The 17064-nt window shown below is 37.1% G+C and overlaps 1 protein-coding gene across 1 annotated transcript in view; it reads left to right on the forward strand.

Annotated features, from left to right (window-relative positions):
• Nucleotides 1–14741, forward strand: part of LOC307151902 (solute carrier family 23 member 2) — a 29106-nt gene extending 14365 nt beyond the window's left edge. Inside the window, exons 5-12 of the mRNA XM_079860150.1 lie at nucleotides 449–630; nucleotides 1686–1803; nucleotides 3055–3211; nucleotides 7565–7818; nucleotides 9387–9551; nucleotides 9678–9786; nucleotides 13538–13633; nucleotides 14400–14741. Of these exons, the coding sequence (XP_079716276.1) occupies nucleotides 449–630; nucleotides 1686–1803; nucleotides 3055–3211; nucleotides 7565–7818; nucleotides 9387–9551; nucleotides 9678–9786; nucleotides 13538–13633; nucleotides 14400–14584 (1266 nt within the window). The 3' untranslated portion in view covers nucleotides 14585–14741. The remainder of the gene's footprint in view (nucleotides 1–448; nucleotides 631–1685; nucleotides 1804–3054; nucleotides 3212–7564; nucleotides 7819–9386; nucleotides 9552–9677; nucleotides 9787–13537; nucleotides 13634–14399) is intronic.
• The last annotated feature ends 2323 nt before the right edge of the window (nucleotides 14742–17064 follow it).

The raw sequence follows: 17064 nt of genomic DNA on the forward strand, positions 1-17064 counted from the left end.
GTTATTATTTTGAAAACAGAAACGACCAGGTTGTAAATATGAGATGTCGTACAGGTCACTCAAGACTCGCTCATTCATGTTTATTGTGAGGGGAAGAGAAACCAGTTTGTGATGTATGCAAGAATTTCTTGAATTGCAAAACAGAAAATTGAATAGAATAAATGGAATGTGCAGGAGATAATAAGGGAATAACTCTCAACAAAACGTTAATGACGCGAAACACAGAACTCAGGCAACTAAGGAATTAAATACTTAAAGACAGAGAAATCAAGGTAAAACAGTACATGTGCACAGCTAATTAACAACCAAAGAAACTAACTAGGAACACAGACAGGCAGTCAGACAGGGAAAACCTAAACTCAATGAACGTACCTTGTTTCATGAATAAATATCTACAATTTTCATATATTTTCTCAGAACATTCTGACCATTTTTTCACATTCCGTAGATCCAGGGTGCTATTCTAGTGGCCTCAATGCTTCAGCTTGTCCTGGGCCTGTCGGGTCTCGTGGGGCTTGTGCTGAGGTTCATCGGGCCGCTGGCCATTGCTCCCACCATCAACCTCATCGGACTGTCGCTCTTCATCCAGGCTGGGCAGAAGTCAGGAGCTCACTGGGGAATTGCTGCTCTGTGAGTTACTGCAGAATTATGTGTAACTTCGAGAGCCGAGTCACTAATCTGTATTTCTAATTGCGTATGGCTGTCGTGTGGCTCTCACAATGCAAGGCCCCTTTAAAAACAAAACACCCTCAGGGTTCAGTGTTTATCTGTACAGATCAACCCTCTTCAGTGTTTTCATTTAAATGATAAAACATCGCTCAGATCCTTTGATGAAAAAAAACGCTGTTCATTACTCATCCTCAAGCATCCCTAAGAGAATACATTAATCCTGCCATCGGTTTGAGCGACTCGCCCCTCAGACCCTCCCTGTCCAGGTGCCTCAGAGTAAACAAAGGTTTAAGGCACATATGTGTGTGTGACCCATAGGTCACATAGTAAAGATCTCATCTTAAGCCCTGTAAATAAGATTCAGGTTGTGGCAGCATTAATTTTTGTACAAGACAAAAGATGCCTGTTTGTTTGAACAAATAACGTGTTGATGTTTTTGCTGATATACTTTTATTTGAAGGTTGTTGTTGTCAGCTACTTAAAAAAAATAAAAAAAATCAAAGCAGATGCTATTTATGAGGATATTTAATTCAGTATCAAATTAAATCCAATCCTTATTCATAATCCTCTTCTTCATTCTCGTCCAGTCCTTAATCTGATCCTCACTAGTCTTAATCTTAAACCTTACCTACACCATACAATATGGCAACCTTTGTTGTTAAAGTGACCCAATTGAATTAGAGTAAAAAACCTGAATCGTATGCACATTAAAATTATGGTTTAGTTGAAAACAATGGATTATTGACATTTTGTCCTTGAAGAGAAGATTACGTTTAAAGCAGTCCAATCAGGGTTTACACGTGGCAGATACTTGGAAAGAATTTGAGTTTGCTTTGCTGGACCTACAAAACAGATAAAAGTAATGGATTTAAACAACTAGAATACTTTTAGAATAATTATAAGATGTTATTTCATACGGAAACAAAGATAAAGATGTTTAATATTTGTAAACCGTATAGATCTGTGCATATGAGCTACTATCTTTCTAACGATGATATCTTGTCATCTTTCTACAGAACTGTTTGCCTGATCTTTCTCTTCTCCCAGTATTTGAGCAAAGTTAACCTTCCTCTCATTGCTTATAAGGACAAGAAGTGGAAAGTCTTCCAGTACCCTCTCTTCAAACTCTTTTCTGTGAGTGTATTTTATATAATTATAATTATGTCTGTATAATATTATTACGTAGGTATATCTACCATGGGATCCGAAGTTCTGGAGCCACTAGAGAAAATGCTTCTGCATTGCTGTTTTAATTGTCATTACAACTGTATAATAGCACAACAATTTGAGTGAAAAATTACATTTCTTAATATTGGGTATGTAGGCTATGTCCTCATTTTGCTTTAGTGACAAACTGGAATGAACTCCACAAGTTTGTGCCTGGTGAACCACGTTTTTGAATCCTTCAATTAAACTAGTGACCTAGAAATAGTGCAGATTTTCAGTGCAACCATTTTCCTGGTTGCATTCACACCGCCAGTTGGAACTCTGAAGCGACGAAGCCGCGCTTGTTTTTGTGACTTTTATTTTGACGGCGCGACAGACCTTTATTTTGACGGTGCTGAGAACGCCAACCAGAGCCTCCATGTTCATTAGTTTACGATCTGTCTAATACGTTATTAGATATAACTATTATACAATAGAAAGTAGAGTATATGAAAAGGTATTTGTGTATGCCATGTGGTTGATGTCCAGTGTTGCTAGCTGAGCAGAAACACATAATTTCGCTTGGTACACATATTTCGCTTGGTCCCCTCAAAGTTGCGTTGTATTTTCAACCTTAGCGTAGGTTAATAGGCCCATCTGTCACTGTTTTACATGTTCCATAACGTGTTGGTGTTTCGCGTGCGTTTAGCCAATCAGCTTACACTAACGTCTTAGTTCCTCTAAAGGAATTGCTAGAACTAAAATCGTTCCTAGAACACGACTAAATCCGAGTACTTCTTCCGCCAATAGTTCTAGGAATTATGAAAAGGTTCCTCCATTGTGAAAGCCACTACTGATAACAGATCAGATATTAGATGTAATCTGTCATATGGTGGTTTTGAAGTAACTACGTCTTAAATACCACTCAGTCGGTGACAATCTTGTCGAAAAGAGTTGTGGGAAGAGTTAAAATAAAAAGTAATAGTTTCAAGCTTTACTCTTGGCAAAAATAGAGAAATACCCCAGGGCTAATACCCTTGTCACATTTTACATGCTACAGATAACGTTACAGATTACAAAAAGATTCCTAGCATTACTAGCCTGACATTAATTGACTTAGCCTAAGTGAGCTAATAAATCCAGCCTTTAAAGGTTCAAAAACAAGAAAGTGTACATTGTGAAGTCCATGACAAGGAGACGTAGAAAGCCATGTTTATGTGTGTTGTATTTAATGTGCAGGCTTTATTTGGGATGTGTGGAGCCTGGCTGGTGTGCTTCCTGCTGACATATTTCAATGCCCTGCCCTCATCCCCGAATGAGTACGGATACATGGCCAGAACTGACATCAATCTCAATGCAGTAAAAAGTGCTGCATGGTTTTATGTGCCTTATCCAGGTGAGCCACCATCAAACAGCTGTACAGCAAATAACATGGAATTTTATTTGTAACAATGCAGTTGAAATTTTTTTTTTTTTTGCTATTATGTCGTCATCATTTTTTACACATTTTATTTAAAGATTTAGATTTGAGAGACCCAGACTTTCACAAGTTTTTTCACTATAAATTATAAATTATATATATATAATTTATTTATTTATTAAAAAATCTTACAGATCCCAAACTTTATCATTCAAAAGTTTGGGATTGGTATGATTTTTTTTACGTTTTTAAAAGAAGTCTCTTATGCTCACCAAGGCTTGCCTTGCCTTATTTATTCCTGTGATGGTAAAGGTAAATTTTCAGCATCATTACACCAGTCTTCAGTGTCACATGATCCTTTAGAAATCTTTCTAATTAGCTGATTTGGTGCTTAAGAAACATTTATTATTATTATCAATGTTGAGTACAGTTGTGTACATTTCTTTCAGGATTCTTTGATGAAAAGAAAGTTTTACAAGAACAACATTTATCTGAAATAGATGCTTTTGTAAAAAAGTACACAGAACGGTAATGGTACACAGAAATCACGAGTCACGGTTCGATACGTACCTCGGTTTTTGGGTCACGGTTCGATACGAGTTCAGTACAACAGGAAAAGGCTACAAATCCACAATGCTGATTTATTTTATTTTATTTTAAACAGACAGTAGTGCAAATTACAGTTTGTTCCAGTAGTGACATTTAGTCCCCCTGATGTAGTTAGACCGAATTGTTTGCTTGTCTTTATTTCTTATTGTATAGCTTCTTATACTTCATACTAAAACTTTTATAAGGGATTTTGATCATTAAAACTGACATTTAACAAAAAGAGTTTAATTTTATCATACATGTACATACAGTGAAGAGAATCAGAGTACATATGTACATATTGCCTGAACATATTAATGTTTCATATTTTAAAAATGAAAACAACAAAAGGCAGGGTTGTTTTATATTTCGTTTGGTTATACATTCAATGAAGTGTGGCTATTAATACGTTTAAGATTTTTAAATGAAAATGAAAAGAGGCAGGGTGGTGTACGTGTATGTTTTATTGTAAATATACATACAGATAACCAGAGTAGCCAAGGCGAGTTGAGTGACGATATCAAGAACGCTGCTGTACCATTTGCAGAATAACTGAATCTGCATCCTCCCTTCCTCGGGAGTTTGTACTCCTGAGTCGAACTTGGCAAGTCCGAACTTTTGCATACTTGTTATTGAGAAATGCTCTTGGCTGTGTCTGAAATTGCCCCCTATTTCCTTAAATAGGGCACTAGTTAAGGGGACAGACATTTTTACTGGTGTCCGAAACCATAGTGGACGAATCCCAGAATGCACCGCAATAACGAGTGTACAACCAGTGTACGCTGAACAGCTAGAGCAGTGTTTCCTAACCCTGCTGCTGGAGGCACTCCAATAGTGCACATTGTGGATGTCTTCCTTATCTGACCCATATATTTCTGGTCTTGGAGTCTCTACCAACAATTTGAGTTGATTTAGGTGTGATTGATTAGGAAGAGTTGGAAAATGTGTAGTGTTGGTGTGCCTCCAGGAATAGGGTAGGGAAACACTGAGCTAGAGAATACCCATAACTCATTTTGACGGTCACGCCGAATGAATACCGGCGTCTGATCTATCCATTCAATTTTCCAAACTGCTGGTCCAATGTGGGTAAAGCGTAATATCATACAGGTATAAATTCCTTTTTACTCAGTAAAAAGTGTCTGAATTCACTCAGTGACCGAATGCACTCATTTTCATTCACTCCTTTAAGTGGACTATATTAGTGGAGTAATGTAGGGAATAGTGAATGAGTGTATTGGGGCAATTTCGAACACAGCCCTTGTTTTGGGTTGGTGCATAGATCGCCACCTCGTCTTCTGCTCTTTTTCGTGTTGTGGTGGTCAGCAAACAGTGTTGCATTACTGGATTGGAGTGTGGATCGCCTGTGACACTGTATTCATCATCTGACCGTGACAGTTCGGGGCGAATACATGTATCATTACACCCCTAATATATAAAATATTTATACATTTAAAAGAAATAAGTTTGATCATGTAAACAATTTTTTATATTATTTGTTTCACAATATAATTTTATAATTTCTTCATGCCAATGAAAAACATGCTTTAGATGACTAAGGACAAGTACAATTTTCCAAAAATGTTTAGAATGCCATTTCCATCACAGAATGCTGCAGACAAAAACATAATTTGAAATGTGGTGGAAATTACATTTCAGAAAAGGTTGTGTTTTAATAGGATTTATTTCCTAAAAGTGCACAGGGCCAAAAATAGGTTACCCATAGTTGAAAAAACACCCACATTTGTTATCTCTTGCTTAACTGTGAAAATTCCAGAAGAAATAATTAATTAATCTTGTCATGAATTAAAATACCAATTCATGATAGCAAAAAGTCAATGAATGGTTTGATGCAAAGATACATGGTTTCCATGGAACTCATTAAGCAAACATTTTGTCAACCATCTGACGGTTCTGAATAATACATGAAAGTTGATTTTCATAGTCAATGAACATGAACGTTAGCTATTTCAACAGTACTGTCAAAGCTGGTTCCCAAATGCTGTTTGCAAGCTGTTTTTAAGACATGTCTGTCAAAAAAGAAAGAGCTATCTTGAATGGTAGTGTTTCTTTCGGATTCCAGAGATGAGAGATGCATATGTGACATGTGAAAAGTGACATGAATAGGGCTTCTCTAATTCATCCTGAAGAACATTTGGGAACTGTCAGTCACCGGGAACCATAGTTGTCTTTGCTAGGGCCAATTCTCACTCATAAAGGTGTGGTGTATTATTGTCTATGACAATGACAGTCAGGCTTTTGAGCCCTCACCCGTTTCAGCGTGCTACCCACTCAGGTCTTTTCAGTCATTCTGTTGTATTAAGAAAAGCATTCAACACCAATCGGTCCTCTGCTAGGAATCAGCTTGCACGTATGTATTTGAAACAGCTTTAAGGTTTCCATCGTACTTTTCACTGCGTCCCATTTGACTTCTTTAGATAAAGCCTATTAGTTGTATCACCCAGGGGCTTACATGTTCGGGAATGTGGTATTTTAAACATCAAATAGTTATACAGGTTTGACTGCATCAGTGTCTGAATGTTAGTGAGTACAATAAGTCATTTTCGCTTGACCCACTTAAATCCCTTGAGACATGTATGTGCTCCGGGCTGATATACAAGAATAACTGAACATGGGTCTCATATTACTGTGTGTATTTTTTACCATAATGTGTTTCTTCTGTGTATATTCTACTACTGTGTGTATTATCCTTTTTGCTTTATATATAGCTGTATGTATATATATAGATATAGATACATAGAGAGAGAGAGCTTTGTGATATGGGACATTATCCTGCTGGAAGTAGCCATCAGAAGATGGGTACACTGCAGTCATAAAGGGATGGACATGGTCAGTAACAATACTCAGGTACTAAGGGGCCCAAAGTGTGTTTACACCAAATTCTGACCCTACCATCTGAATGTAACAGCAGAAATCGAGACTCATCAGTTTTTCCAATTTTTATTATCATCCAATTTTGGTGAGCCTGTGCAAATTGTTAACTCAGTTTCCTGTACTTAACTGTCAGGAGTGTCACCCGGTGTGTCTTCTGCTGCTGTAGCCCATCTGCTTCAAAGTTCAACGTGTTGTGCGCTTAAAAAATGTTTGTTTGCACACCTCGGTTGGGTTATTTGAGTTACTGTTGCCTTTCTATCTGTTCAAACCAGTCTGGCCATTCTCCTCTGACCTCAGGCCATTCTCTGTAAACCCTAGAGATGGTTGTGTGTCAAAATCCCAGTAGATCAGCAGTTTCAGAAATACTCAGACCAGCGCATCTCACCAACAACCATGCCACGTTCATAGTCACTTAAATCACCTTTCCTCCCCATTTTGAGGCTGAACTTCAGCAGATCGTCTAGACCATGTCTGCATGCCTAAATGCATTGAGTTGAGTAATTGAGAAAACTATGCTTAAGTATTACTCAGAAAGTCTGATTAAAATCTGGTATTTTGAGTATTTTTTTGGCTGAAAATCTGACACAAATTTGAATGGGAGTCAAAGCAAACATACCTTCATGACACCATAACAAACTAGTCAAACTTTGCTTCCTTGTGTCAATAGACAAAATGAAAAAACAACAACCCAAAGGTTTCTTTTTGTTAAGCTTCTCCACCTTAACCGGTTAGAAGAAATGGTGTTCCTAGTAACCTCATCATGCTTCCAACCATACTATGTTTTTTTTTGCATCATAAGGAACTTACTGTCCGTAACGAGCATTTCCTTATCTATTAATTCTTTTACAGGACAGTGGGGTTTACCCACTGTGAGCGTGTCGTCTGTACTGGGCATGATGGCTGGAGTGCTGGCCTCAACAATGGAGTCCATTGGAGACTATTATGCGTGCGCTCGCCTCTCTGGTGCGCCTCCACCTCCCACACATGCTATTAACCGCGGCATTGCGGTGGAAGGCGTGGGCTGCATCTTGGCTGCCCTGTGGGGTAGTGGTAATGGAACCACCTCCTACAGTCAGAATATCGCCGCTCTGGGAATTACAAGGGTAGGATTTCTCTGTTTATTGACAACAACAACAATAATAATAATAACTATAACTATCTTCATTGTTGTGGCAACCAACACCAAAGCAATTTCTTCATTATATTTCAACACTTTTATATTACTATTCAACTAAAACATTGACTAGACTTCCTGAAGTCACACATTAGTAATCCATATTCGATTTTATTTTATATAGCGCTTTTCACAATACACATTACCTCGAAGCAGCTTTACAGTAAATCATTATGTTATTGTTTATACGATTTTAATATCTTCATGCTTTATATACAAATTTAACTGATTAGAGCTGGGTGAACTTATAATAAACATTTTGTGAAAATATAAACAATCAAGCAGATTTGCTATACGGTATGTTTATGCGAGTGTACTGTATGTATGAGAATAAATTTGGATCAAACTTTATATCATATCAAAATGTAAACTATTATCGCACAGCTATAAACAACCATGCAGTTGAGACTAGCTGTATAGTAAATATTGCTTTACGTGGGTATGCTGTGTAAGTTGGATATACATATAGTAAAGTACAATATATTTGAGAATAAAAAATGTGAGAATGACATGCTATAACATAAAACTTTATGTAGGCCTATTTCCAAATTAAACTAATTTCAGATGAAGTTTGATATCTTCTTAATATTAACATTGCCATTTGTATATGTTCTTAATAAAAATATCACCAGAAATACTGTATGTGGCCATGCTGCATGTTTTTTCTCGTAACAAATATTTACATACATTTCTGCTCATAAGTTTACATACATCTTGGACAATCTGCACGTGCATTTTTTTTTTTTTTGGTGATTAAGCTTTTCAAAACTTGTCATTACTGATATTTACACATATTCCAGAACATAAAATAACTAAAATAATAATGTTTAACTTTTTAAAGAGAAGTTAGAGCAGTAAATAAATAAATTTAATTATTTTGTACACAGATATACATATAATCCCCAACCATACAAAATCAGAAATGATCCTGATTAGAATTTCAGGTTGTTTTGGGGCTTAATATTTAGTGTTGACTTCCCGAGCATCAATGACAATTTGTGACCTTTTATGATCGTTCCTGTGCATGAGTTCTGAGTAATAAAGGTGCCCACTGTTCTCAAACATCCTGCACTTCCTGTAAATCATTTTGTTTTTTGAGCATCCTCTGTACATTTAAGGTCTTCTCCTCTCAGGGCAATTGAGGGTCTCATCCACATCTATCACCAACACCTGCAAGTCATCATTGATGCTCGAGGAGGCAACACATGACATGAGATTAATGTCATTTTTGGAGGAATGCTTAAACATCTGCTGTGCAGCTTCTTCAGGGCAGTGTTATATAAAAAGGTCTTATTTTGAAGATTTTATTTCGATTTTTGCCAAGTGGTGTTTAAATGTTATCAGGCCATTTTTGTTTATAATGTATCTCCGTTTCATGGGAATGACAACTATTGCATTCCTGCATGTACATAAATGTTTTTTGGTTTGTTTGGTTTGGGTTTCATGACAGTATTTTGGATGATTTATATTTTTGATGGCTGATACATTGTGTGCCAGGTCGGCAGCAGATTGGTACTTCAAACCGCTGGGCTTCTTATGATCATCTTGGGACTCTTTGGTAAATTCAGTGCAGTCTTTATAACTATTCCAGACCCGGTCATTGGTGGAATGTTCCTCATCATGTTTGGCATGGTAGCAGCAGTCGGTATTTCCAATCTGCAGGTATACTTGATAGAGTTCTCATACATTTTCATTTCATTGTTATAAAATTGTATGTCAGGGCGACTTCATCTAATAAAATACATACTAAGAGTTTGCTTCTTTTGTATTTCATTTCTTTTCTTGCAGTATGTGGACTTGAACTCCTCCAGGAATCTCCTAATTCTTGGCTTCTCGACCTTCAGTGGTCTTGTGCTCCCAACCTGGTTTCATTCGAATCCAGGCATGATCAACACAGGTGAATATAAACAAAATAACATCAGCATCACCTAACGTATGCAGCATTTAACCCATCAGCAAACATATTTTACAGGACAGGAGTATAATACTTCTACTCAGGGGCATAGCACCAATTATTGGGCCCCGTCACAGAACCAAAGGTTCAGGCCTCTCACCACAACAAAAACCCAGTACTGCTTCATTTTCACTATGATTCACAGCTTTTATTTTAAATTGTATTTATTTGCATTAAAACATTATAATGTACCCTTCAATTATTTTCAATTAAGCCATCATTCCTTTAAAAAGACCAAGTGAAAATTCAGTTAAAAAAACACATTACATATCATCATTTTTTCCATCCGTCTATTGCTATAATTATCTCTGTCAATCATTAAAACTTCCGGGTGACTTAACAAAACAATAATTTAGCAGATTCACCCTTGGGTTGTCACTCCTGAAACTGTACTCTGTGTAGTGTGTCGGTAGCTTGAAAAACACAACATTTATTGAAATAGCGAATGGGATATAGCCAATACAAAAAGCTTGCAAAGTGCGCTCTCTTTAATCAATGAAGCTGTCAATAACTTCAGCCTCAGTTCTGCACTCTTGCGAAAACTCCCATTATAATCAAAGAAGCTCAATAAATCACTTATTTACACCATGTTTACACATAAAAGGATTCTTCATTAAAACTCAGTGAGCTCAGGCTGAAAGAAAACGCTGCCGTTTTGAGCGTAATCACATAACCTGATGACTTCTGTTATGGTTTCAATAAGCATTCACACAAAATTAAGTTTAATTTTGTTTTGTTTAATCTTGATGGCTTTGATATAAATGTTCAATAAGTTTTCTCTGAAACTGAGTATAGTTGAGCCATACCTACTGCATTTTGCCAAAATATAAACTTAATTGTAAATTGTATATATATATATATATGTATATATATATATATATAATGCATGTGTCACGATCTGGCTCAGCGTGGCTTTAATATCAGAATGCATACATAACCAAACTTAGCTAGTGCGTTAACGAGAACCGACAGGAAACAGAGAACAATGAGGAACTAAATACACAGAGCTAACGAACATGATGAATGACAGCTGGTGAGATGGGTGTCCATGGTAATTGACGGTGGGAAACTCAGACATGGGAAAACAGGAACTAAGTACAATCTAAAATTCCATGAAAACAAAACTAAAAGAACATGACTGTTACAGCATGTATGTGTGTTTATATATAATGGATGTATGTGTTTATGTATGCATTCAGTCATGTGAAAAAGAAAGTACAGCCTTTTGGATTATATGGCCCGCGTCAGGGCATAACAAAAAATCATTTGTCAAATCAATGTCATTATTTATTTAACAAAATAAAGCAAAAATGAGTTTATGGTCGACTCAATGACTGCAAGGTGCCCAGGTCCTGTGGCTGCAAAACAAGCCCAAACATCACCCCTCCACCACTGTGGTTGACAGTTGGTATGAGGTGTTTGTGCTGATATGCTGTGTTTGGTTTTTGCCTAATGTGGCGGCGCCACATTTGGCAAAAGCCAAACACAGCATATCAGCACAAACACCTCATACCGACATTGTTCCAGAAGTCTTGAGGTTTGTTCGCAACTTTGCAAACTTAAGCCATGCTGCCATGTTTTTTTTAGAGAGAAGAGGCCAACCCTTCCAAATAAGCCATACTTGTTCAGTAAAAAGTTAATAAAACTAATTAAAAAAATAACGAATACATTAAAAGAACAATTCCAGTCTGAACTCCTTTGCTGCGCATTAGACTCAAATATTGCTTCAGCAACTGAACAGGGCAAGAAACAGTAGTTCTACCAGAAAGACTCGGGAGATAAAATGATGTAACAAAAGCATATATTTATTAACAGCCCTGCAAGCAAATATTTATAAAGTTATTTGGCGTAGACCCCGTCCGTAGCGCGCAATCCGAGGGTAGCAGAATCTGCATTTCTCGTCTGAAGATGAAGGCAGGGGCGAGCCGATCCCCCGGGAGGTAGGCTATGGGAAGGGACCATCCTGGTGGTGGCGGGGAGGATGGAGGTAATTGTTTGCGTCAGCATCTGCAAACTCAGACATGTGTAAGTACTAGGGCTGTAACGATACGCGTATTCGTATTGAACCGTTCGGTACGAGGCTTTCGGTTCGGTTTTCGGTAGGCTACGCATTTTCAAACCGAACGGTTCGTTGGACCATTTTTCCTGCCGACCAAAATTTCGTTATTTCAAATGTAGGCGCGCTCATAATGTAAGAGACGCCCGCGCGACCACAACATTGCCCAACATCAAATGTCAAACGTAATGCAAGCGGAACGAAACTGCTCGTTATTGTGTGGTTGAAGGACCGTTGAATCAGTTTGGACCAGTGCAGCGCGAGCCGATCGTGATCATGCGACAGTGACTGTTACTACACAGCGCTAAGAGATCCGGTAAAGAAAGCATTTGAATTCGCCACAGAAGTAAAAACATCGCTGCGAGATCTAGTGAGAAAAATTCACATTTCTCCGTTATTAACGGATCAAACAGCGCTGACGTGGAAACCAGGAAGAAACATTGTGCCATGAATGAACTATCCAGTGTCCACAGATCTGCAACATTTACCATGGATTTACTGTAGTAACACTAACTGCAACCATGGAAGTTTGGCAGGAATTGTAGGCTATAATGCCTTCAAGTAACATTACGTCGGTTTTATTTTGACATTATGCCCTCAAATGTTAATCTGAACTACAATAAACCTTTGTTTATAACGTACTACAATATTACATTTAATTTTTTCCAAGGAGCTGTTTTGTTTTATATGCTCTAAGAAGAGTCAATTATAGCTCCAGAATTGCTAAAAGTAAAAAAAATATACTTTATGATGTTTGTTTTAATAAAAAAAAAAAAAGAATAAAAATAAATAAATCAAGGAAATTTCTCTGGCATTTCTTTCTTTTTGCTGTATCAAAAACGTACCGAACCGAACCGAACCGTGAATTTTGTGAACCGTTACACCCTTAGTAAGTACCAATCTTTTACACTGCAAGTATTAGAACATGATTGGTTAGATGTGAAGGTAATAAGTGACGTAACGATTGAGTCTTCCTGGCAGAACTTGCGCTAAAGCTTTCATTTCTTTGAGATCTCATTTGAGTGTCATAACTACAGCTATGTGGCGGGTCACTCGGTGCAAGTGGCACATCCCAAGCTTATCCGCAGTGGTGAGAAGCATTGTCTGGACTCCTGAGGTTAGGGCGACTTATCTGCCAATCCTCTTTACAAGTCTCCGTTTGACTCTACTGTAATCTCCTCCCTTCTCTTCAGCGCAAACCTTTCACATGAAAACCAGCGTTCCCCCTTCGACATTCGGGCCAGTGCACCCTTTCAATGAACTTTGTCCTAATCTTCGTGTTGGGTTAACACTGCTTAAAATTTGGGGTGGGGAGGGAATGGGAGGGGGGGGGGGGGCCTCAACATAAGTCTCATAGTGCTTCATCAGGACCTCTTTTAAGCAGTTTAATGATAGGCTTTCAGGAATTAGTGATCTAAGCTGACACATTGAACTCCTGACCAACGCTTGCTGTGTTGGTCTCGTCAGATGGATGTTAATTGGTCCTAGAATATTTACCCAATTAAGACATAATAACAAGATATCTTATACCAAGAGTTTTTACGCCTACCTGTTGACTTGCATATATATACATGCAGTGGGCATCTGTCACTGTCCGCCCAGCTCTTTGTGACTTGAATGGTTTGTATCTGTCAACAGGCATAAAAGAGTTGGATCAGCTCATTATGATTCTCTTCACCACCCACATGTTCATTGGTGGATTCTTCGGATTTGTATTGGACAACACAATACCAGGTAAGTCGTAAAAAAAGCATGACTGTTGGGCATGTAAATCTGCAGGGGAACGCTGTGGTCAAAAGGTTTAGCTAGCGTGCCTGTTACGCCTTTGTACGGGCTTGTTTCAACTCTTCGGAAGCCATATGAAAGTCACTATTCAATAAAAATGACATCTGTGAACATAACAGGAAATGCTAAGGAATACTCCAAAAGGTCATTTTTGCAGTGATGTCATGGAAGAACCATTTTTGGTTCCCCGCAGTTCTTAAAAGAACCATTTTTTTTTAGTGTAAAGAACATTTTAGTAATCTACAGAATCTTTTTCCACAATAAAGAACTGGATGTTAAGGCCCGTTCACACCAAGAACGATAACTATATTAGCATCCACACCAATAGCATTCTTTAGCACACTTTAAATGCTCAAGCTCGGCTGTTAATGGAAAAAAATTATTATGAAAGTGTATCCAGCAATATTGTTCCTCTGTGACATTGTCGTTATAGTTGTGGTGTGGACTCTGCTATTATTTTACATTAGAATGATTTTTAAAACTATATCTGTATTGTTAACCTTATAGTTATCGTCCTTGGTGTGAACAGGCCTTTAAAGGTTCTTCATGGAACCAGATGCCAATAGAAAAAAGAGTCCAGATCTAATTGGCATATAACATGACTGAAATCTAAATGAATGTTTGCATTATGAAAAGATTTAAATATCTGCTTTTTCTTCTAGTTGTGTCAAAGTATTGTTAATATAATTAATAAAAATCATGTCTTTTTCCTTAGGAACAGACGAAGAAAGAGGAATAAAGAGCTGGAGGAAGGTTGATGTAGGATCTAAAATACACATGACTGATCATTCCTGTTACAACCTGCCTTTCTGCACAAACTTTATTCAGAGGTTCAAATTTCTCCACTACCTCCCATTTCTCCCATCACTTGAGTCACAGGAACTGGGAACGCATCTGTAGGCACCATAGCTTTCTGTGGTGAGGGTTGGTTTATGAATGGCACATTCCAGGCAAGAGGTGAGCAACATTCAAGCCCGGCTCCAGCGTTAAGCTCATTAGAATAAGAGTTCACCCTAACCACAGAATTGCTCCCATTTTTCATGGGACTCATACAACCTTGGACATTTTCAGCTATTTTTGGATTTTTAAATTATATGAAAGTTCCTCAAAAGTTCCTTAAATATATATATATATATATGGTATTTCTTGAGTAAAGAAAAAAAAAAACAGTTCTTTATTTACCCTTACATTCCAAACAAGCAGAGATGGTTCAAAATGTGAGCGCCACTTCATTCAACATTGAGGCAGGTTTCAAGTTTAAGTTCTTTTTAATACTTTTCATTGGATAAATATTTGCAAATCCCACAGACAGATGTAGAGTAAAGGTTAACCAATAGTAATGATTAATAAGAAAAAAATTCAAATGGTTTCTGCCTGACAGCAACGATATACGTACATTTATATATAATAACACATTGGTACCATTTAAAGGGATAGTTCACTCAAAAATGAAAATTGTGTCATCACTTACTCAACCTCGTGTTGTTCTAAACCTGTGTGAGTTTCTTTCTTCTGCTGAACACAAAAGAAGATATTTTGAAGAATGTCGGTAACCAAACAGTTGATGGACCCCATTGACTTCCATAGTGGGAAAAAAAAATACCATGGAAGTCAATGGGGTCCATCAACTGACTGGTTACTGACATTCTTCAAAATATCTTCTTTTGTGTTCAACAGAACAGAGAAACCCATACAGGTTTAGAACAACATGAGGTTGAGTAAGTGATGACACAATTTTCATTTTTTAGTGAACTATCCCTTTAAATCATATAGAAGTTACTTTTTCAAATAAGTAACTCACATTTACAATTGAAAACCCTTCGGTTTCGAGTTCTTGAGCTTGTGAGCATGATGGCTGTTCATCACTTTTCTGTGACGTGAAGATTTAGGTTTCAAAAAGTTCATAATACTCATAATGAATCAAATAAAACCCATTTGCGTCAGTGGAATCTGGTTGCACTCGCTGTTTGTAGTGGATAAAATAACTTAACCTCATGCCTGTGGTGGATTTGCTGTAGCCTGGAGCTCACAGGCACCGTTGCCATAAACGCTGCCGTTGTCATGACAATAATTGCACTTCTTTCATGGTATAACACATTTGTCATCGCATGCCAGCTTTGTTGGCAATAAGCAATTTGTTGGCAAAGTTGGCAATAAACCTAATATATATATATATCCTATATACACAGTGTATTTTCATGTCTGAATATCATGTGACAATATAATTTAAGCAAGATTCTTTTATGCTACCTCTACAGAAAATTAAATATTCTTTAAAAGGACTATTATGCTGCCCTCAAATGCAAATGCTATCTTCAGTACTGTGTTTTGCACACTTGTGCATGTTAATGCCTGCGTGCCAAAAAATAGACAAAAGCAATAAGTCCTTTCAAGCCGAATCTTTAGATCAAAGACAAGTAGGTCTGTGAATAAATACACTAATTTGTGTTCGTCTTCCTTGAAAATAAATATCTTGTTGACTTGTATTCCTATTCATTTTATTTTATTTTTTATTTGTTTAAATGTATTTATGTTGGAAACTAAGACACTGAGAAAATATGAAACATTTTCTAATTTGCTTCAACACGGCCTTATACAAAGCGAAATGATTATATATATATATAAACATATGTTGTCATAACTTATTGATCATATAATTTTAACAGTGTGTATTTATATATATATATATATATATAATAAAAAATAAATACAACATGGGTAATTATGTCATTATTTACTCAGCATCATATTGTTCCAAACCTGTATTACTTTTCATTGCTTGTTTTTTTGTTGTTGTTGCATACATTAAAAGTGACTGAGGTCTAATATTGTTTGGGCCCCAGAGTTCTTCATAAGTATCTTCTTTTAAGTTCTTCTATAAGTCACAGGTTTCTTATGACATGAGGGTGAGTAAATAATAATAGAATTTTAAAATAATTGGGTGAATTATTCCTTTTAGACACTAAGCATGGAGAAAAGTCTAGAAATGAGAACTAGTAGGGAAAAACGTTGAAAACAAACTGTGACCTAAAAGAGTTTAGACACTGGTCACTAGAGGATGTGGACTCCTTGGCACCACAATATTTAGCTCACTTACCTAAGAGCCTTCTTTTTTTCTTTGACGTAGGACAGTTGCGTCAAAGTATCAGTAAATAGAAAGACCAACTTTGCCATGACATTTCAGTTGTGCCAAATGAAATTACAGCTCTGCCAGTTCTCATTCCCTTTCAGAGAAATTCATGCAACAACATTTGTTTTTAATGCCTATGGGAATCCCTGTGATGAGTGCAGTCCTGTCTGAGGCCACGCTTGACTAAACGAGTAAAACACAAGTAACCAATTTTCAAAGTCACCCTCAATCAATCACAAATCTCTTATTT

The sequence above is a fragment of the Squalius cephalus genome, assembly GCF_949319135.1.
Source record: "Squalius cephalus genome assembly, chromosome: 23".
Classification (NCBI taxonomy): Eukaryota; Metazoa; Chordata; class Actinopteri; order Cypriniformes; family Leuciscidae; genus Squalius; species Squalius cephalus.